The 27,131-nt window shown below is 38.4% G+C and overlaps 1 protein-coding gene across 4 annotated transcripts in view; it reads right to left on the bottom strand.

Moving 5' to 3' along the window:
• The window catches only part of RB1 (RB transcriptional corepressor 1), a 73,590-nt gene extending 46,629 nt beyond the window's left edge, over positions 1 to 26,961 (bottom strand). For 2 of the 4 annotated variants that reach the window (XM_075709057.1, XM_075709051.1), the window contains exons 1-10: positions 25,749 to 25,846; positions 16,976 to 17,088; positions 14,857 to 14,991; positions 12,932 to 12,970; positions 12,205 to 12,272; positions 10,607 to 10,717; positions 8,121 to 8,269; positions 7,338 to 7,415; positions 4,649 to 4,758; positions 3,539 to 3,616 (exon numbers count right to left, since the gene is read on the bottom strand). In XM_075709057.1, coding sequence (XP_075565172.1) covers positions 3,539 to 3,616; positions 4,649 to 4,758; positions 7,338 to 7,415; positions 8,121 to 8,269; positions 10,607 to 10,717; positions 12,205 to 12,272; positions 12,932 to 12,970; positions 14,857 to 14,991; positions 16,976 to 17,088; positions 25,749 to 25,802 — 935 coding nt within the window. In that variant the 5' untranslated portion in view covers positions 25,803 to 25,846. Of the gene's footprint in view, positions 1 to 3,538; positions 3,617 to 4,648; positions 4,759 to 7,337; positions 7,416 to 8,120; positions 8,270 to 10,606; positions 10,718 to 12,204; positions 12,273 to 12,931; positions 12,971 to 14,856; positions 14,992 to 16,975; positions 17,089 to 22,142; positions 22,146 to 25,748; positions 25,847 to 26,456; positions 26,595 to 26,866 lie in introns of those variants that run through there. The other 2 variants (XM_075709034.1, XM_075709043.1) reach the window with 2 other exon arrangements.
• Between the last annotated feature and the right edge of the window lie 170 nt (positions 26,962 to 27,131).

The following is a 27,131-nucleotide window of genomic DNA, read 5'->3' as shown; positions in this document are numbered from 1 at the left end:
AGTGTAATAAGTAAGATGTATTGAAATATGGCAGTCACAAGAAAATACAGCCTTTTAAACACAGATGCTTTAAAAACCCCACATTTTTGAGAGGCAGAGCTGTCAACATTCCTAGTGGCAATAGCATGAGAATAGAGAGTCTTCTCCCTCCCTGGATCTGAACCCAAAAGTCACATTAAAACTTAAATTCATATTTTAACTCCAATTCCTTCTATTCCCAATAGAAAGTCTACAATTTCTGTAATCCTTATTCTACCTGCTGTATCTGCGGCTAGGTTAGAAGGATCTTAAATATAAAATCTTCTTAACTTTTAAAGTATTATGGGTGGAGAAAAGGATGTGGACATTTAAGAAATTTTTCAGTGTTCCCAAGAAATACAAACAGTATCTTCTTAAAAAGTAGAAGAAAAACTCTTTATTGTCTAGATGGAAAGTAGGTAAAAAATATGAACAACATTTTATTAACTTGGATATACTGAAGTATTGAAGTATGCCTCCATATACGATCTTATTGGCATTATTTTACAGGTATGGAGTAAAAAAAAAAAAAAAACCAAAACCAAAAAACCCCACTGACATCAAAACTATTTGTATCTCTACTTAATGTCTAGAATTTTCTTGCTAAAACCAGATTCAAAACTACAAGTAACATCCATTGATTCATAACCAGTCTTAACACAGAAAACTACTAAAACTAACCCAGTAACAGCAGTATTTCAGAAAAGCTGTAATAATTTAAATAATTAGGAATACTTTGAAGACAAGTGCATAGGATGCTGTTGTTTATTCCACAAAGTTAAATGCCTTGTTAGGGTGAGTGTATATCTCTCTGAAGAAAGCATTTTCCAGCTTCTCTTCTAGAACTGAAATCCTGATGACAAACATTTCTCATTACTTTCAGAAAGATCATTATTTCAAGACAACAGAACATGGCCTCTTCTCAAATAGCATGTATTATCCAGGAGGTGACTGAAATATCTATAAGGTGGGAAAATAGGAACAACAATGATCTTGTCATACAGGACAAAACGGTATGTGCATGAGCTAGTATATAAACAGCACACATTTCCAACTTTTGAAGATATCATTTCTTGTTCTGCCTTTATTATTTGCACATACATACAGAACTAATAATATATCCAGTATGTCTATAAATACTAATGTGGCCTGGCTTTTTTTTAAAACATATTTCAAGTTGTGTATTAAGGAACAGCATTAAGTTTCTATTCTTTTAGAAAGGTCAGTGTATTAATTTCTCTCCTAACATCTAAGAAACAGTTTGATTCTTCCAGGGGTATTGTTACTTTCTGATTTTTTCATTGTGGTTTTTGTTTTTTTGGTGGGGTTGGTTTGTTTGGTTTAAATTTCTGTGCTATTTAACTGCAATTTGGCTCGTATCACTCAGAAAATAAGTGGAGAAAGAAAAATATGCTCAATCATTACAACTGTAATAGTGCAAAGAGGCATTTTTCTTTAATCTACTTTTTAGAAGATTTTGGTAAAATCACTTCTGCCAAAACTCTACTAGCAATACGTAGTGGAAAAAACTAAAATGAAAACACACAACCCATTCTTAATATGCTCTGTACTAGTACCTACACCCACTTTATCTACTGCTTTCTATATAAATGACCAGATACAAATCCACTGATGAAAATTTTTATATTCTCACCAATTTCAGTGGGCTTTAGAGCAGATCCTAAGTGTCTGGGTCCAGAAAGAAGACATTATGAGATGATTCAAAGTAGTAAGTATGGTGCTTTCCACATAACCTGTAAGGGGTTCTGCTTAATGCAGGGAGAGTTAATCATTCATGTTCCACTGCCTGCTGGTGACCAAAGGTTTACTGCCATCTAGTGACAGTTCTGTGGCTTTAGGAAAAACAGTTACTACAGCCCAAATCACTGCTGGTGAATAAGCCTTCACTGGAACTGTCTTAAGTGGCATCAGTTTTGGAAAACTCAGAGAAAAGCCCAAGTGTGGATGGAGAGAATCTAAATATCTCACTAGACCTCCTCCCAAGATCAAAGTTGGTTTAGCGCATTTCAAATTTTTAGCACCCCTGGACTTTCTTAGTAAGACTTCCATGCCAAGAACTTTAATGAAGCATCCTTCACAGTGTTAGAGGGCTTTTTTAAATGCTAGTATAACTGAAAAGTATCAATAACAAGCTATCTACATTTGTCAAAAACGGGATTTGTTGTCAACGGCCTTCTTGTTAAATTTACCACGTTATAGATGGTCTGGTACCACACATTCAGTCTGCAAACTGACAAGCAAGCTGATGACTTTATGGCTAAAAAAGCATCACTGGCAGTTGAATATTAGAAGCATAAGACTAAAAGGGACCACTAAGGCAATCAAATAAAGCCTTCTGCAGTCAGAGGCAATTAAAAGTTCTTTCATATAGTGATCAATATCTACCTCAGCTGCATGTCTCCCTTTATTATTTTTACGAAGAAGCTTCTCAGAACCTTACTGCTCTATTGGCTAGAAAACAGTTAGTTTCTGCAGATGACATTTAGTAGATTTACAGTGGATGCACAAGCCCAGAGTCTAATTCATTCTTCCATAAGCATGTAAACACTGTAGAAGTATTTTTAATAAAAACAAAAATAATTTTACTCATTTGAGAAAACTGAAGTAATAATTAAGCATATAACATTTTAACTTCTCTCATCTCTACAGCATGCTAAAATGAAAGGCATTTATACAGCAAGCATGGAACAAGAACTTAATTGTCCGATTTTATTAAACCTGACACCTTAAGAACGACTGCCTGTACAGACACTTCTCTGTCTGTCCACATAGCACATGGCATTGCAGTGGCATAGCTGGTTGGTCCTTGAGTGTCCAGGAATTTCCAAGCACCATCAGGCACAAACACACTGATTTTATCAAAAAACTATGTGGCACAAGGGGAAAATGGTACATGTAAATCTCCTTTTCTTTGCTTAACTGAATTCAAGCTTGCAGTTTTTCTGCATTTGGTTGTAGATCAAACAATCTCCAATTAACACATTTCTACCTTATCTGTCCATTTTCCCGACAGACCAAAACACGTTGGCACTCTGAATGTTCTTCTTCCCATACAGAAAGAAAACAATACTAAGAAGAAAAAGATCATGGGAAAAGAAACGTGTGTGCATATACAATTTGGTATCAGGAAAGGATGCTGGAAGATACAGAGCTAGAATAAAGATCGGAAAGGAAGATGAGAGTATAGCAGACAAAAGTACTACCACAGAAGTGTAAAGTTGCATTCTCACAAGAACAAATACAGTGATCTATTTTACAGACATCTTGCACTTCTTCAACAACTCAGTAAAAAGCTCTCCTGGTTATCTAGAACTTCACCAGGAACTGAGGGCACTCAGGTTCCCTCAGCACATGCTCACTGCTCATTAGTGACCAGAACTACATCTGTTTTACGAAAAACAAAACAGTTTCTTTAAAATTAAAACAACTCTGCTAAAGATGAATATTTCTAGTTAGGATACTAAACAAAAGAACACAGCTTAAAAAGAAAAACTCATACCGAACAGGAGTCTGTGGAAGTATAAGATTAAGTTCCTCATCTGGATTGTTTTTTAGTGGTGTCCTCTCCAGCTGTGAGCTACAGAAATGGAAAACAAACTTAGGAAGTACTAATGTAATTCAAAAAAGAATGTGTTCTATAAGGATCTATTAATCTGCAGAAAAAAAACCTGTGGAACAGATTTTGAGAAGATCTAGACATCCAACCACTCCAGTTGTTAGAACAATATAATTTAAATTCCCAAGTAGATCTGCTTTGAGCAGGATGTTGGACCAGATGACCTCCAACAGTTCCCTTCCAACTTTTTTTTTTCCCCTAGGATTCTATGTATAACAACTTAATTTATATGTACAGCTAGTATTAGCTCCATTCTAATCCAATTTTAAATGAATGTATTTTTCTATCATAGATAAAATCAGACTCACATCGTGAGCTCACGTCAAATTATGGAAATGTTGAATTGTCAGGAACCACTAGAACTTTAGAGTATGACCAGAGAAATTCAAATACATGTGTATTACTGAACAGCACCAGGGAATGTACTTGGGCACTAGTTCTACTGTTTATTCTGCTAACCATCCATGGCGCATTTCTGTCCCATGCAAACTACCATTCCCCAAAACATTTGTGGGTACAGGTCAGAAGTCAGAAGGGGCTGAGGACCACTCCCAGCAGGCAGCTTCCAAATGCCACCATCTGGTTTTAGGAAGGAGGAGCTGGACAGTGAGGGCCCAAGCCACTCCATGCCAGCTGGCCTCAGAGCCGTAATACCACCTCAGGTATATCTAATCAACTAGCATGACAGGGCCTCGGCCTCCTCCTCCTCCTCCTCACAATTTCTCAGCTTCCCCTGGATGACAGTGGCTTGCACAGAGTAAGAATTAGAGCAGAGCTTCCAAATCATTTTAGGTAGAGTCAGAGTCATACGTTTTCTTATTATTTAAGCAACAATGTAAAGCAAGACTGGTGATGCCATAAATACCTTAGCTGAACTACAAACCTAAGGGGTCAACAGGATACAGAGATGTCTATTTATAACATGAGGGGGCGGAAATCAATGCAAGTTCACATTTTCTGTTATAAAATGAAAGCAGTAAATGGAAATATTACCATGCTATGACATCAGGCTGTAGAGTTTCATCGTGATCCAGAAATAATCTTGCATCTATATCTTTGTTTTTGTGATAGAGCTCGTCATACTGTTTCGAGAGAACCTCAACCTCAAAAAACATTGAAAAAACCCTTTATTTTATAGGAACAAGTTTGACAATTTATAGAATAATATAAGCTAGTCCTACGTCATGAATACAATGCTGAAATGCCAAGAGAATGACCTTGGAGCTTACAAAGCCACTTCTTCCACAAATAGCTGAAACATACCCAGAAGAAAATTATCGTTCCCACGCACAAAGATAATCATTCGTAAGAGAAAACAATCCAAGATCATGAGACTTATTTGAAGAAATGTAGGTCTTGACACTGTAAAAGAGCTAAAAATAGCTAGTGGGAGACATAGACCTGCAAACCAAACTCATGTTTCTAGGTTTTTAAATCTTTCCTTCCAGAAAAAAAAGACGTCTCTAGGAGCAGGAAATGTAAAATGATTGTCCTTAGAACAGCTGCCAGACAATCCGCTCAGTCCCTGTCTCTGCTGGTTTGGAGATGAAGGCCAAGACCCACACTCAAACCTTCTTGCTCTGAGTGTAAGAAGAATTTCCCCATTCCACATTAATATTTGTGCTGGTGTAGTTTTTAAGAGACATGTCTATTTCTACAAAAACTTACACCATTATTTCATATCCACATTGGTTTTTTAAATTACTGTTAAAGATTTCTTATTTGATTAGATCCCATATTGATATACCTCCATTTTGCATGGAGAAGTTTGTTAGTTTTTGGTTTGGGGTTTTTTTTTTTTTTGAGTAACTAATATTACCTAGAAGTCTGGAATTTTTTTATCAAGGCCAGATACTAGCCTCCACTTCAAATCTGCTGCTATGCTCCTGTAGAAGTAGGTAGTCACCTCAATTATCTGTTCCCCGAGCCCTTAAACATACTAAATGATGCTGTGCTCTAGCAAATTCCTGCTAGAAAAACAGGCAACAGTGCATATGAACCCAAATTAGTCCCTTCCCAGTCCCAAGAAAAAGCAAGCTGCAAATACCTCCTACACAGCATTGCTCCTCATCCCCTCCTTTTACCTTTGCCAAATTAATTTGCTCCAAACTGATCTCATGGTTAAAACTTTGAGATTAGGACCAATAAATCAAAGTTTATCTTTCAATTCCTATTATCACTATTTTTTTATTAAAAACGTTCATTATCTTTTCATTTTTCATTATCTTCCTAGACTTACACATTCTTCTTGTCTAAAACATTTCAGTATTTCATAAACTTCTAGAAAATTCAGATTCTCACTGCAAAAACCAGCAGCTCTTAGACAAAATGTCTGTACTGGGCTAACTGGGAAGAAACCTTCAGCCAAAAATAAGAGTTCTGAATCAATCTGTTCATCAGTTCATAAAGCCTGACCATCAAACATATAGTGAAGACAAAATAGCAATATTAAGCCTCAAAAGCTTTTCTTGCTTTGGAAACAACATGAAAATTTATCAAAAGCTCAATGGGTTTTTTTATGAAAAATGGAAGTCAATTTAAATGTCCCATATTACTAGCTATTGTACTGATGATCTCAGCTATGACTGACGGTTAGTTGGATTACATATATGAACTGACTGCCTCTGAAATACAGCTGTAACTTTCTGCTTTGTTTTAGAACATCCCCTCTGGGACGTGTGACTGGATTTTTCTTCAAATGCATCATTTTATAGAATTTACACCAGCAGAGTCTTAGACTGATAATTTTGATACCATGCTTAAATTCAACAGCCTTGGATGAGAACGCTCATTGATTTGAGAATAAACTGTATAATGACCTTTGCCTGGAAGTTCATACACAGCTTCCCAACCATACATACAACCATAAATTAAAAAGTCTAAACTGACTGCTGATCCCCTGAAATTAATTTTGGAAGAGGTTAAGGTCTTTAGTGGGTCTTGCCTTTTGTCCCCCACCCAACACACTATGAAACTGAACAGAACATATACTTGACTGAATCTTGCAGACCTTCAATCTGATAAGCTTCAGAGCTGCTTATTTTCAGATTACCACATCTATTGGTGACACACAGCTAAACCTACTCTTTTAAGAATGATGGATGTAAATACATTGCAAGAAGTTACCTACTAAGGCGCACTCTTGCATGCAATTGCATAGAGGCAGTCTGCTGCATCCAGGCTACAACTCAGTAAGATGAAAGTAATTCTGCACAGACACAGCAGTCCAAACTCTGCCAGTTGTAAAACCGAGCCTAATCTTTTGGATCTCTCTCCAACATGACTACAGTAACATGTCTCAATTATATTTAAATTAAGGTGTATAATTTAAGACTGTATGCATTTATAGACTGACTTCAGAGACCTGATATTGTAATAGTTGTATTTTAGATTAATGGCCTCACCAAGATCATGGATATGCAATGCCTATGTCATGTTTTGCTTCGAGCAAAAAGCACTGGTTCAGCCTCAGGAAATTCATTTATTAAATTCAAATGTAAAAGCTAAATATACTCCATGAATCCTGGAATCCCTGCTAAGCCACATTCCGTAAAAACAGTGCATTTTGCTAGATGATTTTAGAAGAACCTATTAGAACTTTATCAATGCGTAAAGGGAATCTTAGGCAATTTAGCATGAAGGAAAGCACTGTTGTTGAACTATCTTAAATTCCTCCAATTACCTCTGGTAGTCCATTCGAAGCTACAATACCAATAGAATTCAAGAAGGGAACAAAGCTTGTGAAATACACATTTTTGACCTAAAAAAAAGAAAAAATGTAACATTAGCAATGTACAGAGGCAGCCATGCATACACCGCTTTCATGTCTTTAAATAAAGAAATTAAATAAGACACTTCTGTAATGCACTGTGTTTTGTTTTCAGTAAAGCAAAAATGAAAGTGCTTACATATCCAAAACATAGGGATATGTAAGCATGCAGTGTGTAATCCATTGCTGGAACATTAAATGACTAAACTGGGAAAGAACTCCACTCTTCCCAGCCCTCTTATATTTCTGCTTCCATCATCTGCTTAGATACTCAAAAATCAGTCCTTTTTATACAGGAATAGACTTATCAGCAAAGGAAAAGGGGAATGGGGTCTTCAAGATCCCACACAGATGCAATGTGCTGCTTGTGTACATTTTCTCACCATGGGATGCAGCTGTGAAACCCCATCAGAGCAGCCCTGTGTCCACATGCTACATGCTGTGATGAGCCTGTAACTTCATACTGCATTCTTCACAGTTCAGCCCATATGAAAGGGCTTGTTTTTTGGGTTTTTTTGTTTGGTTTTTTTAACTACCTACTACAGAAACTATAGACTGTAGAATACCTTCACTACTGAATTTGAAAGTAGTTAAGCGGGCACAAGTATTGACATTTAAAAAGACCATTTAAATAAAAGCATATTCCAGGTGGGGTTTAGCAGCAAGATCTAACAGACTTTAAAGCACAGGCATTACCTCATCTAAATTACAATCATGCTCTTTACAAAGGACTTCAATAACTTTTGTATCGGTATCAATTTGCTTTGAAGTACGTGTACTCCTGTTCTGACCTCTTCTTGGAGTTCGAGCTGAACCATTAACAGTCACTGCAGTCACAGCAGACTCTGGAAAGATAGTCAGAACCATCACAAGGTTAGAGTCGTCTTAAGAAAGAGGAGATTGAAATTTTTAAACCTAAGAGATTTAAATTTTTATATTATTTTTCAGGTCCTCTTCTTAAATATTTCCCTTTTAATCTGTTCAGCCGAGAAAGAAACCTTCATTACAGAAAATCTATACAAAAAGAAGACCTATTTTTTTAATTCCTGTATCAATATTTGGACTTTTTGTTTTTAAAAAGCTATTCAACACAGAATGTAACAGCATTTTTTCTAAGTAGCTCTGAATAAGCATCTGTTTTGCAAAGCTAGGAAAGCCTTATCTTTTCCACAGATGAGTAACTGTTTTTTCTATTTTTACACAAGTGTAACACAAGGAGCTGGAAGACTAACTTCACTCTACATGTCTGAAGGTTAATAAAGTCAATGCAGGACTTAAGTGCTGGTGGGAACCTGGAATATGGTTCTGCAGGGAATTCCTCCTTTCCCGAAATACCCCCAGGCAAACAAGTAGGAACAAACAAGTTCACCTTGAAGAAGAGATCAAAAAACCTTAATTCAGTGAGGTAAAAATATTTCATTTTGTTAAGCACAAAGTAGATGGCTTCAATATCGTCAGCTTGAAATATGTGAATTATATTAATAACATTCGTTAGTATCATTAAATATTGTTGATTTAAAACTGACACTCTAATCAGCATGCTGTTCTCATCTGTAACTTCATTTGTATTTGATAATTGTTCTGAGAAAATCTGACAAACTACACTGCTCGGGTGGTTGCATCTTAATCCCTTCAGCCTTGGTCAGATCATAAACCTTGACATCATTTAGCACATGAAGCCTCTTGGTCACGAGGATTTGAACAATACATTGTGTTATTTGCTAAAAGAACGAAGTGCTGTTTTACAGTTTACACAGCACCTGGACATATCACACAGTTTCAAGTTAGAAATCTAATGCTTTACACTTATGACAGTAATACTCATATTTCCAATTTAGTATGAAGTGGCAGCATTTCTTTTCAAGATACAATGCACAGAACCAAACTGCTTCTAATAATGAGCTCCTAGTCTTCATAGTTTCACTAAAGCAAATAAATCAGTGTGAACACAGAGTTCAAAACCAGGTAGTTTCAATTCAGTGTTCTTTGAAAAAGATCTGCTTTATAACATCTGAAATAAGCAGTAGCATATGTCTGTCCTACTGTGAAGGGCAAATTTAAATTCAAAATAGTACTGGAGGAGGGCAGGGATTTGCTTGCCACAAGCCCATCCTTTCCCACCCTTTATTTATATTGGCATTAGAATAAAAGCAAGGTTATTTGTTCTTACCTGCAACAAATAATTACTAGGTCACAAAAATATTCTCCAAAACATGGAATTTACAGAATATAGCAGTGAATGCATCATCTGTTCTATGACATTATAACCCAAGTGGATATTCAGTTGTGAAACAAAGAAATAAAGCAAGTAGATTTAGGCTATAAATACTAGTGTCGTATCCAAACCCAGCAGAGGGTAAACTAATTAGTATCAAAAAATTGTTTTTTACATACTGTGGCTCCAAATACTTCAGTATATTGATTCCATAGCTTGCAGAAGAAAATATTCAACAAAAATAGAATTTTATCTTTGAAAGTTACCATAAATGCTTACGTTCTCTGCCTTTTTAGTGAGTTTTTCCAGGTTTTAGGTACAAAAACTGAATGTACAAAAAGTTACTGCTGAACAGCAGTTTCTATAGCGAAGACCCATTATATTTTTTACTTAAAATAGAGGCACTTGCTAATAACAAAGGGGATGTAATAAAAGCAAAGCTATCTACATTTTACCTCTACCATTTTATTTTGAGCTACCACTGTGATTAGGTTTTCTGTCCATTGTGTATGTCTTTTAAATGTCCAGTATCTTCTACATTTCTGTTGTCATCATAGTGTTATTTCATGTCAGTGAAATAACAGAGTCATAGCACCATCTTTTCCTTTTGTAACTCAAAGCAAACCTAAATAATAGTTCTCAGTCATCATCTACCCAGAACCTGAATTCTTTTACCAAAGTAAAACTGCTGTTTTAACAAGCCCCTGAACAACTTGTATCGGCAGAGGACATAGCAAATGCATGGTAGGAAAAAAAAAAAAACCCAAAACCCCATATTAAATACAGTGCCACATTCAGATAATTTAATTCAAGTTCACTATCATCTAAATTGCACTAAAACACCAAAACATCAATTTTAACAAGCTTAAGAAGTTTTATTATGTTAATTACGAATGTTAGCATGACTTTAATAGAAATTCAACACATTTGCTTTCTACTTTAGTGAACAAAAAACTAAAATCCTTACTGTATGGTTCCTTGAGCATAGCAGGAGGTGACAGTTTGATAAAATAATCTAAAACACACAGCAACAACTGGAAAGAAATCACCAGGTCATCTTCCACTTGCAACACTTTACCTGCAAACGTTTAAAAAGGCAAAGAAAACCTTTGTGAGATGTTTGACTTAATTTGAAAAGTAATTTTGAAAAAATAAAGATGTGAAAGTTCATTTAATAAAGCACTAATATTAGAATTCAGAAAGCATCATACAGGATGCCAGTGTTCTGTAAAGGCTATTGATTTTAAAACTTACGGCTCTTAAGAGGTTTGTTGCTTTAGAGATAGCATACATATAAAGAAATTTACTGTGCACAAAATTCCTAACTCTCAGTGCTCCTTCCTGATTTCTTTTTCATTTTACTATAGTAGAGTAACTGTGTAGACTATTTTACCTATATGTACCTCTTATTTCTGTGCAATTCTTCCTCACTTTCTTTTTTGTCGTCTTACATAAGCTTTGTGAAAGATGGTAAGTGTTCAGAAAACAGAAGTTGCTAGTATATAGTGAAGAGAAATTCAAAACATGCTACCACACTGTATGCTCAGCCTGCCAAATTTATTTGAAATGACTTAAAAGTCAGACAAATATTAGCACGAAGAGCACTTTTAAAACTACATTATTCCAGCTGTTCCCAAATTATGATTCATATGCCAGAGAAAATCTACAGGGCCATTCCAAGACAGCGTGCATTGCGACGAAAAATTTGGAAAGCTAACACTGATTCACAACAGCTACAGACCACTACTTATGCTCTATTTACATGTGCAATTTCTGTATTTATTTTCTATCAGAATTAGCAAGCATCATCCAAGCTCTCCTCTGACTTCACCTATTTGCTGATAAATTTTAACTTTCCCTATTCTCAGTGAAAAGACAAGCTAGAAAAAGTTTGTGGGTTTTGCTTTATGCTTATGCTCGGAGAGTTCTAGTGAAAAAGCTCCACAAAGCTCAGCTGATCCAAGACCAATTTTGACTGCAGAGATGCGTATACTTCGCTGATAACACAGACCTGGAGTAAGCAGCAATTAGGACACATGATTCATTCCTTTTTGTAGGAATAGTACAATCAGATGGGACTCCATGGACTACTGTAATTGTTTCATCACTCAGCTTTAACTGGAACTTCAGCCTTTTCAAGGAAGAATTGTAGTATGCATAATTTCAGGGACTTACTATCTTTTAATAATATCTTATTATTGTTAAATTTTATTTATTTATATATTCTTATATGTTTATAATATACATAAGCCTATTAAAAAAATTCTGCCAGTCTTTTCAGGTAATCATTATTAAAATATTGGCAGATTATAAAGCACCTCAGAACAGACTCAAATACAGAATACCAACCTTCAAATTAAAAAAAAAAAAAAAAATCTTATAAAGCTTAAAAAAATATATTTATATACACAGGAAGTAATAGAAGCTAAAAGAATAGCCAAATTGTATAGAAAGAAATATCACTGAGTAGTTACAGAAGCCACACAATCAAAAGATTCTCGACCAAACCCATTATCTCACTTCAACAATATTCATTAAGATAACTGTCTTTTAACCAAAACTCACCTTTTGCCAGCAAAAAAGTAATCCAGTAATTTTTTAGGACTAGTACAGAACTGAGTTCAGCAGAAATCCTGTAGAGACACAAAAATAAAGTCTCTACATTAACAGGTCTGTAATAATTTAAACTACAGTTTCTGAAAACATGCTTCAGTCTATGCAAAAATTTAAGATAACATGCAACATTTCCCATGTAGTTAAGTTTATTAATGATCTCGTTCCATTCCCTACGTAATTATGACTACACATTTGAAAAAATTAAGTCTCTGTAAAGCCATTCAAGAATCAGGAAATATCTGTATCGTCCTCAGAAAAGAAAGTGAACATGGATAATTCACTTAACTGTTACGAGCTGTTTTCTCTCTTGTGCCTTTGACTAATGCCCTATTCTCCAGTCACAGCATGAACACAAGCTCATTTGGGAGTTGCTAAGGCATCTTTTCATCCATTCATTTGTTGCTATGATTAGGAAGCTCACTCTCCAAAAGTTCGTTTCCACCATGCCGAGACACCCGCCATTGGGTGGCGATCCTTCATGGAGGAAGTGATCAAATATATATACATCACTTCTGCGGCTTTCATCATCTCTCACTGAAATTCAAAGTCCCCACTAAATCTAAATTAAACATATGACATACTATGACTTAGGTCAATCTTAATGGGTTAAAAAATAAAATGCTGACACATTTTACATCTTATCTCGACAAACACAATTTAGGAAAGTCAAACTTACTCACTACTAGGTTGTTCCAGATAAATAAGGCCACAAGTCCTAGAAAAGAAAAATCAATTCTTATTTTTAAACACTTTTCTGAAAGCAAACTGTGTGATATCTTTGACTTCAGTGTAGTAAAAAAATATACCAGTTCACAAAACATTATTCTAACTTTAAAAAAATGCTGACTTTTGGAGAGCAGATTAACAACAGACCAATTAAAGCCCTGACAGAGCTGAGATAAAGCTGTTGCTTGCTTGCTCATGTCAAAGCTTGCATAGCAGAACAATTTTAATTTGGTGTAATAAAATTTGTTATTGTTTTCTTCCAGAAAGACAGGATTTGTATGTACACATTGTTACTCAGTGGCTTGTAACACATGGCAAATTATATGCCACAGCTGCGCAGAACACTATAAAAGCGCATTTTAAAACCTTTACTCTTTCTGCAGTGTCACTTCCAGCCTTGCGATACAATGTTTCCTCCTAATTATTCTAGGTATGTGTCATTTCAAGAAATAAATTCAGTTTATTCAAAAAGAAAACAGGGGAAAACCACAAATTTCAAATCCTTCTTTTTGAAAAAATTGTTACTGCAATTCAAGTTTCGAAAAAGTAAGCAAACAAAGAAGAGTTAGAGGAGGGGAAAAAAACAAAACATGCCTCTCTAAATCTGCAATGACACTTTTATAGCCCAGAAAAGACTTGCAATGGGTAAAAATAAATTATTTACAACTTTCATAGAACTTTATAGCTTTAAGGCAACTATAAACTTTACAAAAATGTTGTGATACACACATTATCCAAGCTAATGGTAAGTGTGATTGATTGGATTTTGAAAAGACAAATAGAACTTGTAACACATTTGCGCCTTGATTCTATAAACTACTAAGGGGTGATGTGCTACCCCTTTCTAGGGTCATTTAAGGGATATTTGAGAGCCTTTTGTGGTTTGGGAGGCAAAACATTACAGTAACTCAAACGCCTGTAGGTAAAAAATACCACAGTGTGCCGAAGCAACAGGATCAAGTAGTACGAGCATCATGGAATGATGCTTCAGTGTTTAACAACATGAAACAGTTTTCTACCGGTATATGCTATAGAGAATTTCACAAGGCAATTAAAAATTGCCTCAGAGGATATCAGAACTTGCCAGTATGCATCTATGCTAGCACACATTAGCCTGTAAAAGGATCTAAAGCCTTTAGCATCTCTGCCTTCATGCTAAAGCATAGAGCGCAGCAGCTTACCACCTTGGAGTAACAGCAGCTCAAAAAAAGCATCCATTTAAGAATTTCCTGATTTTCAGGTTATACACAGAAAGCTCTTAACACTCTGCCATAAGCATATCCAACTAATTCTGTACAAAGAGAATGCCCCTCGATTTTCATTGTAGGGCCAGCTAAGCCACTTGGGAAGGTTTACCTTGATTACAAGTGAGAACTGCTAATAGAGGAGGCTCTGCAACACCCCTAGACACTAGAACAAACAGCCTTCAGTTCCAAACCTGGGAGAGAGAAACTATCTTATTTGTGCTTTTTTTCTTTCCAGAACTCCTTAGAAAGAAACTCTTGGATCAGGATTTGGGGAGGGGTGGGCAGGTAGAAATGGAAAGTCCCTTAAATAAAAAAATATTAGATAGTAAACCATTCCTTATATTTGTAAAAAGCTTAACAAAGGGACTAGCAACCACTTGTCATGCTGCTCTTACTATTGTTTGTACTGCAACAAGGGGATTGTTTAACAAAGCACTGTAATAGTTATGGAGTAAAATGTAAGATGTGTTTATTCAATGCATGTAAGCAGTTCAATTTCACTGTTCTGTAAATATTAGCATACAGAGTTTAAATGCGCTCTTCTAACACACAGTTTGAAAAGTCTAAATACTTAAATGTTGACAGCCATAAAGAATACATAATTTCAAAATGAAAAAATGTATACTACCTTTCAAACTTGTGGTATAGTGCAAGTAATACATCATATTTCTTTTTCAGCCTTGATACAGTGCTATCAACTTTAGTGCTTACAGTATCCATGTTAACATCCACCTCTTTCAGAAACTGAAAAAATGTGCATACACTGAAAAAAAGGAAAAAAGATGTCAGATTATCATAACTAAGAATGAGCATTATGCAACAGCTCTTTAAAAACCTCACCAAAACCCACTGCCTTACTTCACTAGACTCCAGCGTATTCTTACTACAACTAGCAGTGACCAAGAACCTTGCTTTGGAAGACACTATTTCTTTACCTTGAGCCCCATATACCACCTTTACACTTTCCAGATGTAGGAAAACTGTTCAACTAGGTAGCACAGGCCTCTCATGATATAGGCTCTACTACAGAAAGACAATTGGCTAGCACAGATATTATCTTTGGAAGTCAGAATTTGCTAACTAGACACATCTTTCTTCCTTGCTCTGCCAGTAAAACCACAAATATCCAACACAGACATCTTGATACTTCTCTTCTAGCTAAAAGTTCTACTTCAGAAACGTTCTTACTATAAGAACATGAACTTTGGCTCCATCCATGCTAAAGAGAGACCTAGAAATGAAAAATGAGATGAGTGTGTTGAATTATATGGAAATCCAAGTCTTTCAACAGACATTGGGGCAAGGACAGCCCCACCCTTTGGAAATACTATTACACAGGGGACCAAAGTTTTCCCTATTCATCCATGTAATATTATGGCCACCAAGAAAGCATTTTGTTGTTTTGTTCGTAATTAGCAGATTACTAAAAATTAAGGAGAGGAAGCTATCAGATATATTCAACTATTTCAGCTATATCAAATATATTTTGATCCTTTATCAGAATATAAGATTCTGGGAGGTTTTTTTATCTTTGTCAGGTTAAAAAGCAGAATATAAAAACAGTCAGAAGTTCATTTGGGAATTCTTTTAGTGTGGAATGAAAAATCTTTCCAATATATCTGTGTGGCTCTAGAGGATAAGATGACTGGTAGAAAGCTCTGCCAGATTGACCATATAGCTGACAAAAAGCCCAGGGCTAACAAGCAATTGAGTATTGCTAAAATAAAAATTGGCAGAGTAATAGCTTACTCTTTTAAACCCCAAGGGAAACAGTCTCTTTCAGTTTGCAGCACAAGTTGGTCTGTAGTCAGGTGGAACATGCTGAACATTACTGCACAAATGCAATTAGATTTCATCGACGTGGTTCCAAGTCAGTCAAGACTGAAGAGATTAAGGCGAAACGTAGAACCTGACAGCTGTTCTGGGAGACCATGTGAGGTAGGAGCAGCATGGAGAAGCCTAATCGTAACTGATGACTTCCAAGAAAAGGATATTTAACCCCAAGCCTGGGGTTACCACCATGAAGTGCCCGGTGTTCTGCCTTAGCCTCCTGCCCTACAGCATCCGAAGGCTCTGCTCCTGCACATGCTTTTGATGCACAGCACAGTTATTAGGCAGACAGCAGTGGAATCCTTTCCTTAGATGAATCTAACACAAGGGTATGCTTACTGCTCTTGCCACCTAAATTTACCTTAAAAGCAGATGTTGTTCTAAAATCTTAATTTCTGTATTATGAACTTAGTGAATATACAATATAACAGCAACAATCCCCTAGCAAAAAGCATGTACAAAAGCACAAAATTTAGACTGGCATTAAAATGTTTGAAAAAGAGCAGCCTGCTAGCAAACTATTTGAAGAGTAATGGGTCTTTTCCACTTCTTGATTTATCCTAAGCCTAACGTTGGAAAAAGGGTTTTAGAAAAAATCTTGATACAGGGAATGAAAGGAAAATATTTTAAGTGTAATTTACACCAAGTTAAATTGATGAAGACTTAGGCTGAGCAAGAACAAGAATCAGCTGTGTGATACAATCAAAGCCAATCACAGTTGAATCAAACAAGTAGCATTGCTCCCTCAACTAAAATGACAGCAAGACTCCTAGTCTACCGAAATACTCAAAATTCCCATAAGTAACCTTCACTTTAAAATCAACTAGCCTGATATGCACAAAGATTCACAATGCTTTAAAAACATGCTCTTTATAAAAATCGTTGAAATCTAAATTCACACACTTAAATTCACTTACCTTATTCTTATACTTTTCAGAAGCTCTGTGAAAGTGAATGTCATTTCATCCAGATCAATTGCTACAATAAAGATACAGACTCCCCATGTTTCCTTTTTCTTTTTGTTATAAGCCTTTTAGAAAAAGAGAAAAGTTTTTCATTTTTGTTATGCACTAAAAGTGGATAATATATGGAAAGCATTAATTTGTCCAAACTAGATTAGAAATGGCAAACCAAAACACCCTCAAGCAAACATTTGACTATGATAGCCAATTATTTGATAACTGAAAATTGTTGCAAGTTTTACATTACAGATGAAAGACCAAGCACTTAAACTCTTATTCCTAGAGTACAAGATCAATTTTACCCATACAATTCAGCAAAACTTCAAAATAGAAGCTTTGGTTCCATGGAATGATTATGCAAAGCAGAAACCATGATTTTTTTTTTTTAAAGTTACTATATTTGACCACAGCAAGAGACTAAAGGTTAAGGAATCAGGAGAGAAGCCATAAGAAAGAAATGTAAAATCATTAAAAGGACAGGCAATAAATACTCATGAACCTTATGTTCCAGCTAGGTCTCAATCACTTATCACAGCTGAATCACGAACCCATCTCTTTGTTCAGTAAAGTGTGATAATAACAAGCATCTTCAGGCATTTTTCTACCATACATCTATACTTAAGGTCTGTCTTCTGCTGCTTAGAAGTAAGGTACAGGCTGTAACCATCATCCTTCACCAAAGAACAGTCATCCTGCAATGACAAACGTGCCATCCACATGGAGTTCGCTCTTGGTGGTTCACAAGCTAGCCACTTGGAGCCAGCCAAGCATGAGTTACAATTCCAGCACCCTGCCATCAAAACAGCATCTCAACAGAAAACCTCTAAAGAGGGATGTTCTGTAGAACCATGGAAGAAAAAACCCAAGCAGGGATAGCACAGGTTTTGGAAACACAGCTATTCTGAAGACAGAACTAGGTGTGGGTGCAGCCCTGCAAGACTCCTAAAACGGCAAACTCATGAAATACTCTTCGGATATTTGACATCCTTGTAAATAAATCTCCAACACCATCCAGGCCCACAGCCACTCCAGCAGAGGAGCAGAGTTTGAGCGTGTGTCTCAGCAGCTCTAGGTCGGATGTGACATCTGTTAGAGGATGGAGGTGAAACAGACCCCCAGGAGCAAGTGAGCTGAAATACTGAACTCCTGCTCTTCTAGACTGCTTAGTTTTAGCTCACTCCCTGGCCTACTTTTTTATCCTTTCCCTGATCACTCCACCTAGCTGCCTCCCAGACAACACCAATGTGAGCCACAGGGGCCAGTTCACTCTAGAAAATACTCCCAAATAGCAACAGGAATAAGACTGCACCAGACCTGGCTCCCTCCATCTTACGTGGTCTTCCACAACTACCCCAAAAGGCTCTGCATCCTCAGTACCCGCTCGTGTCCTTGCTTACTCAGCAGTGTAACCATGACAAATAGCTTGCCACACCCATAAATGATACAACAATAATTTCACTAACACTGCCAACGATTATATATGGTTTTTTTGCAATCACTCTGCTTCTTACTTGGGACCAGTGTTTATACATCCATGAAGGCTGGGGCCTCCTCCAAAGAATGAAAAGTTTCATTGGTTTATACAATTGGTAAGAGTTATAGTACAGGCTTGAATGCTAAAGTAACCAGCCACCTTCAACAACGTGGTAACTCTCTATTATTTAAGTTACTACTTTCTTACTGCATTCCTATTTGTGCATTTCTATGAATCATGACACCTTGTACAACAGAAAATTATTTTGACAGAAGCTACTAACAGACTAAGATGCATTTGAAGATACATGAAGGAATGAATATCAATATCAAATAGTCACTGTCTGTTTATTGGAAGCCCTCACTTTTTAGGTATTTTATATACCATCGTATACCACCAGCAACCTAAAGATGAGGAAAAAAAAATTGCTCTCGAGGGGGTTTTGCACAGATGAAAGCCTTTGCTAAGAGATGCACTCCCACTGCCTCAGCAATCCTTTGCTGGCAGGTACAACAAGCTACCAGGCAAATAAGAACAAAAAATGTCCTGTAGGATGGGGATGTCTGTTTTCCTGCATTAATATGTCTGTGATGCATTGTAAAAAATCTTGAAGGTTAAGGCTAGCTAGTGACGTACCAAGAAGAAGGATGACTACTCCCTTACCAAGGACATCATTGCCAATGGAGTCAGTTGACCTTGTTTAATAAGGAAGTTCTCCTCACTTCATGCTCCTGCAAACTTGGACCATGACATTGTTCTGTAAATACAACATCTCATAGGGCAGGAGGACCGAGTGCTAGGAAGTGGTGAAATTGTTCCTAGTTTACTGCCTATCCAAACAGCCTAGCTCTCCTAGGCAGCTTAGCTCTACCCTGGGAGGATGAATGCCCAACAGCTACAGCAATTCTATTCTTCTATGATATAGACAGAGCAAATCCATGATTCAATGATTTGCCAAGAGTGAGGTCTGGTTTTGCATGAACAGTCTTTAAACTCCTTATCCACTATGGTTTGGGGTAATAACTCATTTATTTCTACCATTAAACAAGATGGCAGCCTCAGAGGCAGCCTGTCAATCCACTAGATTCAAACCATTACAGCAAGTCAAACTCTCATATCAGGACTACCCTCTTACCCACTCCTGGCGTTACAGGACGCTTTGGTCACCTTCTCCTCAACCAGACAGATGTTGGATGACTGCTGGCCTAGCAAAAAACATTACACAGAACCCAGGACAAACTAATAGATTATGATTGTTTTCTAGTAGTAAATAAAAGGTGAGCAGCTCTTGAGCATGCCTGCCTCTTAACATCAGTTGCATGAGGGAGAAGAGGAAAACATGCAAGACACCAGACTGGGCCCATCCCACCAGCTACTGCTGGTTAAAACACCCAAAGATGCAGGTCAACTGCAGTTTCCTCAGAAAGTAAGACTATCTGCCCATACCCATGCATGAAGATTTTAGTGGTTTTAATATATAAAATATAATCATGGGGTAGGAGAAGGGGAGAAGAGATAAGGAGAGGTCTTCGTGGCAAGTCAAGACTCCTGAGTATTCTCCTCCTCATACCCCTTCCCTCCCAAAGCTCACAGACATTTTTTCAAGTCCTTTCCTATACAAATGAGTTAAAGCTGACTGCAGAACAAAAATGCAGCAACGTCACTCTGTTCAACTATTTTGTTAGTATCGTAACTCCAGGGGAGCCAATCCTATGACACAAATTAACTGTTTGTTTACAGCCAAAGCCACACGATTCATCCCAGATAGACTCGAGGGCATGGGAATGGACATGAGACAAATTCACAGCCAGAAATTAATTTCTGAGGGTTTTCTTCTTGACCACAGTCTGACTCAAGATCTTTGTTGATACAGCACCGCAACAGACAATGGGCACGACAACCTCAGGACAAAACGCTCAGCATTTGTCCTTGGCTGTCAGTTCCAACAAGATTACTTCCAGTGACCTTATTTCAACTAATCATGAATCAAAGCCTACCAATCACTAACTCAAAAGATTATTTGGCACCTAGTAGTCTACGTAGATTTCTTTCTTTTTTTTATTTAGGATTCTGGGGAACCAATGCTGTGTCTTTGGACAATGTAGGTCAGTTCTGTTGAATCAATATAGTTTTCTGTAGGAAAAGATCTAAAACTCTTACAAACTCTTTCAAAATATTTATTTCTCATTCTAGCTTACTGTTACTACTATTTAATCCATTTTTAGCAAATAATCCGTTTGCCTAAATCTAGTGAAAACAACCTGGAGGAGTCATAGGCTTAAAATACTCAAACTGAACTACTGTGAAATGGGATTCTTGCCTCTCTTCTTTCCAGATGTTGTTGCAAGGTGTTAAAGGCACTAGCAGAAATAACTTCTGTTCTCTACCTCAACAGGTTCTCCATTTCCAAACCAGTCACAAGGAGGAGATGGTCACAGGAAGTCTCAGTTCTAGTTTGCAGTTAGAGATGTTTATTATTCTGCCAACAGGGATAACAGTTTTGATGACAGCCAACAAAAGTGATCCAGGAATAGAAACTTCAAATGATGTTGTGTAAAAGAAGGTTAACAGGAATGTACATGAGAAATATGCAAACGCAGATGGGAATTTCAATCAAATGTCGTATAGGATGTCACACTGTAAATACAAAAAACCTAATTTTTGAAGGGGAAGATGTGGAACTTGTTGGCTTATTAAAACCTCAGACACCACGTCCTAATCCATATAGAGAACTAGCTAGATGGTACAAGAAACTTTCACAGATATGTTTATGATTACGGGGGGGAAGATGGCAGGGAACAAGAACCAAGAAGCATTCACAATAGAAAACTGATCAGAATTAAGACTTGTAGGAAAAGCTTCCTAGAAAAAAAAATTCTGAAAGTGCATACTGTACCCACTGCCTGCATATAAGAAGTTCTGTGTAAAGACAGTTAGATCCTCCATTTTTCAGCAATAATGGTTTTAAATTTTCTGTTGAACATTGTCTGGAATGGAAGATTACTATTAGCTGTCAACAGATTAAATCAAATTCAAATGTAATACTAGCTAAAAGTAATGGAAGTCAATAGAAAGCACTGAACTGATGAAAATAGTTCTTCTCATATGAAAACTTTCCATTACACTTTTCTGGTATGTAGCGAGACTGGAGGGGACATCAATACTTCCCCAGGATGGACAGAAGATGAGTAAAAAAAGAAACTGTATGCCAGGTAGCTATGCTTTTAAAGTGCAAGGGCACAACACATACATGCAATGCATCTACTACTAAGATACTGAGTATCACCAGGAAGAGGCCATGGTGATGATTTATGTTTGCTTCAGGGCTTTCAGTAGCTCTTTGGTTTTTATTTAGTAACAGAGGATCCTAAAATATTTGCAATTTTGCTCATCCATCCAAAGCTTCAGTGGATTCAGGTCCAGTCTAGCTGCAGTTTTATAAATAAGAGACAAAGCTCTAGACAGGAAAGACTTTATTAGCTCATATGTGTTTCATGCTTTTGCCAAAAGCAAGGAGCCTCTGAGTGTCTTTTAACATGAGGATGAGGTGGTTTACCAACTACAATGTTTTCTTTTTCATAAGAAGCTACAACCAAAAAGAACTGATTTAATTTCAATGTGAAATTTTATGGATTGAGAACACTTGACCTGCTGATCACTAACTTTTTGGTCTATATAGAGCAACCTTGCTATATTTAAGAACTTATTATTTCATTCCTCCACTTAAGCTACAGTTCATCTTTTAAGTTTTCTTCACTAAAAACACAGTTCAACTCTTGTGCGAATCAAGTGCTCTTCAGTATTTGCATACCAGCATAAGTGACCAGTTGAAGAGAATTTCAGAACGTAAGATGAGCAATTAGAAACAAGGAAAGATGACAGAAACATCTTCAGATGCTAGACACTTTCGGTGGGGGTGGGGAGAATGTAAGGCAGCAATAATACATTCTCATGTCCATGGGTTACAGAACAATAGCCACTGGCTTGAATTATAACACAGAAACAGATTAGTGTAGTACCTGGGGAGAAAATTCATGGGCAAAGAAAGTTAAATTAGGAAGGACTAACTACGCAGACTGCAGATCTTTCATATTCAGAATTTTTTAATAGCACGTTAGACAGACACTTGATAAAAATGACTCAGGAATTCATGAGCCTGAACAGCTCAGCAGCAGCAGCACCACTATGGGCCATATTCCCCAAACAGTGCTATGAACAGCAAACAAAAAATGAAGCTCCTACCCATGCACCACATACTACGTCAAGTTGGGCTGATGAGGACCTTATGCCTCAAGGTCCTCAGCAGACCCCAATTTCTACCAGTCTCCTAAACCACTTCAATTTTCTTTGCAGAAGTTTTATTCCAATTCAGTCACCATGTCATCTGTTCCTCACATTGGTTCTTTCCAATATATTAAGCAACAATTCACTCAAGTTTCTTTTTCCTGCTTACATCACCCAATATTCTACTTCAGATTCTCATTTTGTTGTTCTTTACCAAAACAAAGAGTAGCAGAACATAACAACTACCCTGAACTCTTTACTAGCAGTATTAGTATGGCTTCCTGGACCTCTCCTAGTCTTTCTTATACCAACAATCACATGCTGCTCACCACAATACGTTAGTAATTCCACTAAATCTGTTTACTCCATCTAGAGTTTACAGGCACTATTGACTCATAATAGAGATTTCAGGACAGTTACAAAAAATTAAGAGTACAAGAGAAGCAAGCATCAGAGCCAATTTTTAAGCCAACAACTATTGGTGTGTAACAGTTTTGAAATTAAGACAGTAAAAAATACAACTCTAAACCAAACATTTTGTTTACCTAGGTAGCTTGGTTTGGTAAACAAGGGAAATGGTAGAAAGAACAAAAATTTTTGTGTAACACTAGTGCAAAAGCTCTTATTATATATACACTTCCATGTTTACAATAAACTTGTGCAGGAGTTCACCAGATATAAAAAGAATTTAAAAAATAAAACACCATTCTGGTCACACATCATGTACCTTCCTTCACACCACATACCAACAGCACTGATTCAGTATGATATTTCTGGAACCAGCATTTGGGGGTTTGTCTCAGAGATTTCAAGTTATGCTTTTATTGTAGAAGAGTACAATTAAACTCTGGCTGTCATAGAGGAAAACTTCACCACCATATTTAACAGACAGTTGTAGTGGTTTGAACAGCCTCTCTCTTGCAGGTCTATTTTTTCCAACTACAAGTCAGCCTCAATTTTCCAGAATCATCATGTAACCATCTCTCTCCTGCCACCTTCCTCCTCCTCCACACCTCTCACAGGGGTCAGCTGTTTCAAGGATTCAAGGCCCAGCTGTGATAGGGTGCAGCTGTATATCCTTGACTCACATTGCTGCGGAAACAGATAAGTTGAGAGCACTGTAAGAAAAGCTGCAGTGCAGAGCTATGCAAGGTAAGAAAGGTGAAATTTCAGAGAGAGGCAGGATCATTAGTAGCTCAAAGATTCAAAACAAAAGACATCAATGTGGAAAGGTGTGACATCCTGAAGGAAAAAAAAGCAGCGAATCAGCTGGTTTTGGTGATTTCTCCTCCTGACTGATGTGTGCCTGGCCAGCAAAGACTCTTTAGGTGTCTCACTGAAATGCAGGCACACTTGGGCTGATATGTCACTGCATCCTAGTAATCTTTTGTGTGCAAGTGCCAAAAATAATTGCTTTATACTTTTAAACTGCTTATACCTTGTTTGCAGAGTCTCTTTGCACATGATTACATGTACCCTAAGTGACCCAAAAAGGACAGTACTAATAGATGTTTTCACTTTAAGCCACTAAATATTCATTGAGCAAGGATACAGCAGGTGTTCAGACTAGGTCCAAGCCCACATTTGCACCCTGAATCTCTGCCAGTTACCACAGTACCTTATGTCTGGGCCACACCACTTCCTAGGTAGCCCTACAAGTCCTCTCCACATCCTCAGAGGCTTGACAGGCACAATTCTGAGATCAACCACAAAGAACAAGGCCAGTGCGCCAGGGAAAGTAAGGTTTCAGGTCTTTATGCTCTGTAAATGGCTTGAGAGTGGGATCATTAGATGCTACTTTGATTTCCATCAGTGGTCTGATGATTTAACCTTCCTCAAGTCAAACCAACTACAAGGTTAAACAGAAGTGTTCTGACAGGTATTTGTCTCAGCTGGTGTCCTGCTATTTCCCTTTTTGCTTGAGAACAGAAAGTTGCTACATAAGCAGCTTCTGTTCCAGTTCTGAACTGAGCAGGTTAGCACTGAACCATACTGATTAAAACATACACAGGTGCTTGCAGGACAAACCCTGGCACAGCCCCTCCAACACACTACCTTTACCACAGGGGAGAAAGGAGTGGGCATTTAAATACAGCCTCCTCCTGAGTCCCTGCAACCTGAACCAGAAAGTCATCCTGAGAAGCCTGGCTCCCCATGATAACAGCTTGACTTGGAAAGAGAAGCAGCAATCAGCCAGGCTGTTAATTTGCTGGACTTCACACTCAAATGAAGCCTGCACTGGTCTCAGCTAGAAGTAGCAACTCCATCCAGTGCCTGCCAGGTCCCCGTGGAGGCACATGCTTGCCAGCTTCCTCACTTCAACACCTTGCCGATACATCAGAAAGTCTCATGAAAAGGCCTTGGATTGAACCACAATGTAATGTAGACTTTTTCCTACACATTGAAAGGCTCTTAGCATAGGCCTTAATTGCACAACAATAAATATTAGCTGTGTCATAATGAAGATCTAGTCATTGCCCTCTTCTGAATAGGTAAAGGGGGTCACCTTCAGATGCTGAAAAGAAGGGCTGCAAATGCCCTGTGTCTTACCTGACCACTGCTATGTAATGATCAGTAAAAAGAAAATGTCACCTGTAAGTGAAATTTGCAGAATTATACTCAAACCTACCCTGTTTTTTTTCACCCAATAGAACCAACTACTCCTGTTTAAGTTCATATGGAGGAGCTTGACTATGCTTTTAGGTAAATGTTCCCTGGGAGCATCCATGGCCAAAAATTGTATCTGTTACCGGAAGAGCTGTACACAGTCTCTCTCCCATGCTGTTACTGTATTGTGTTGCAAACTCAAATGCATCATGAGCTGGTATACCCATACTGGGGTTTAAAAACCACAGACAACAAGGTGTTACTAGCAACAGCATAGCTGTGGCAGGTCAGCTCAAGTTGTAGAAGAATAAGCAGAAGTAGCAACAAATAGATGGATGCTAGCCCACACAGTGGGAATAATACCCCAGCTAGCTGTTTTAAATCTAATTCAGGTCTGTATAACAAAGGTTTGGTCATGATTTAATTGTACTGTAGCTGTTCTCTGAGTCAGCTTGTTGAGACAGCAGTAGAACACTGAGAAGAAGGGGAAAAAAAAAATCAGGAGAGAGCATAAGATTTTAATCTGTTTACACATGCCCAATGACTAACTTTGAACGGAAATACCTCAACAATAAGTACATACAGATTAACATTATGCAGTAGAAAAAAAGAGTTTAACGTCCCTTTCTCTGCAACAGTCTTCTCCAGACCCTTTCTGTAGCCTCATAAAGAGGGATGCAGCAGGAAGAAATACACAGAAACACACGATGAGCTGACCTGTATAAAGCTGACTCAGACATATTTGAAATAACTTGCGGCTGGAAGAATTAGCTGATCACATGTTGTTGTTTTCTACTGTCATTTATTAATAATCTAAAAGAATTCTTGAGCCCGTACCTTTATTGGAAAACGTTAACAAAAAAGGGAGATACATAGAAACCGGTGTATATAGACACGCATATGGCAACATTCAACTTCGGTCTAACTGCACTTGGGGGGGGGGAGTCATACTGCACAAGCCTTGGTTGCAAGACACTCGGCCCCCAGTCCAAAGTTACAGTTCAGTATTTCAACTCGGGCACAGGGCAGACACCACGACAGGGGTTTGAGTTACAAGCAGCAGGTACTCACTACAGCTCCATCCACAGCCGATAAGCTCTCGTACGTCTTCCACGCTTTCTCCCTGACGCTCTCCGACACTTTCAGAGCATCACAGAGCACAACGAAGTCAGCTTCGCCAATTTCGAGCCTAGGAAAAGCACACGACATCGCTAGCGGGCACCCCGCGCGGCACACCGGCTACGTACCGGAGCACGGAGCTCGGAGGGCACGCCGGCTGCCGAAGGGCGCCGCGGGCTGACACCGCCCCACCCCGCAGCAGAGCCCAGGAAGCGGCACAGCCCGGACCCCCGGGCGCAGAGAGCCCCGGCAGCGCCCCGGGCCCACCGCGGGGCAGCCCGACCGCTTCCCCCAGCCCGCCCCGCCGCGGCGGCGGCTCCCCGCGGCCCGCGCAGGGCGGTCGCGGCCCGGGCGGCGCTTACCGGGGGGCGGCGGGCGGCGCGGAGCCGCTGTCGGGGCTGGCGCGCTGGCTCCGGGCGGCGGCGGCGCCGGCCCTGCGGGGGGGCTTGGGCGGCATGGCGGCCCGCGCGCGGGCGGCCGTTGGGCCCCGCCGTTCAAGCGCCCGCCGCGGGGGGCGGTAACGACGGGCCGCCGGCTAACGCTCCCCTCCCCCTCCCGCCGCCCAAGCCGAGGGAAAACGGCGTCACCCGCAGCCGCTCTGCCGTCACTTCCGGGCCGGCTGCCGCT

This window comes from Pelecanus crispus, chromosome 1 (assembly GCF_030463565.1).
Source record: "Pelecanus crispus isolate bPelCri1 chromosome 1, bPelCri1.pri, whole genome shotgun sequence".
Classification (NCBI taxonomy): domain Eukaryota; kingdom Metazoa; phylum Chordata; class Aves; order Pelecaniformes; family Pelecanidae; genus Pelecanus; species Pelecanus crispus.
The sequence above is the reverse complement of the archived record's forward strand: the minus strand, read 5'-3'. Positions and strand labels throughout refer to the sequence as shown.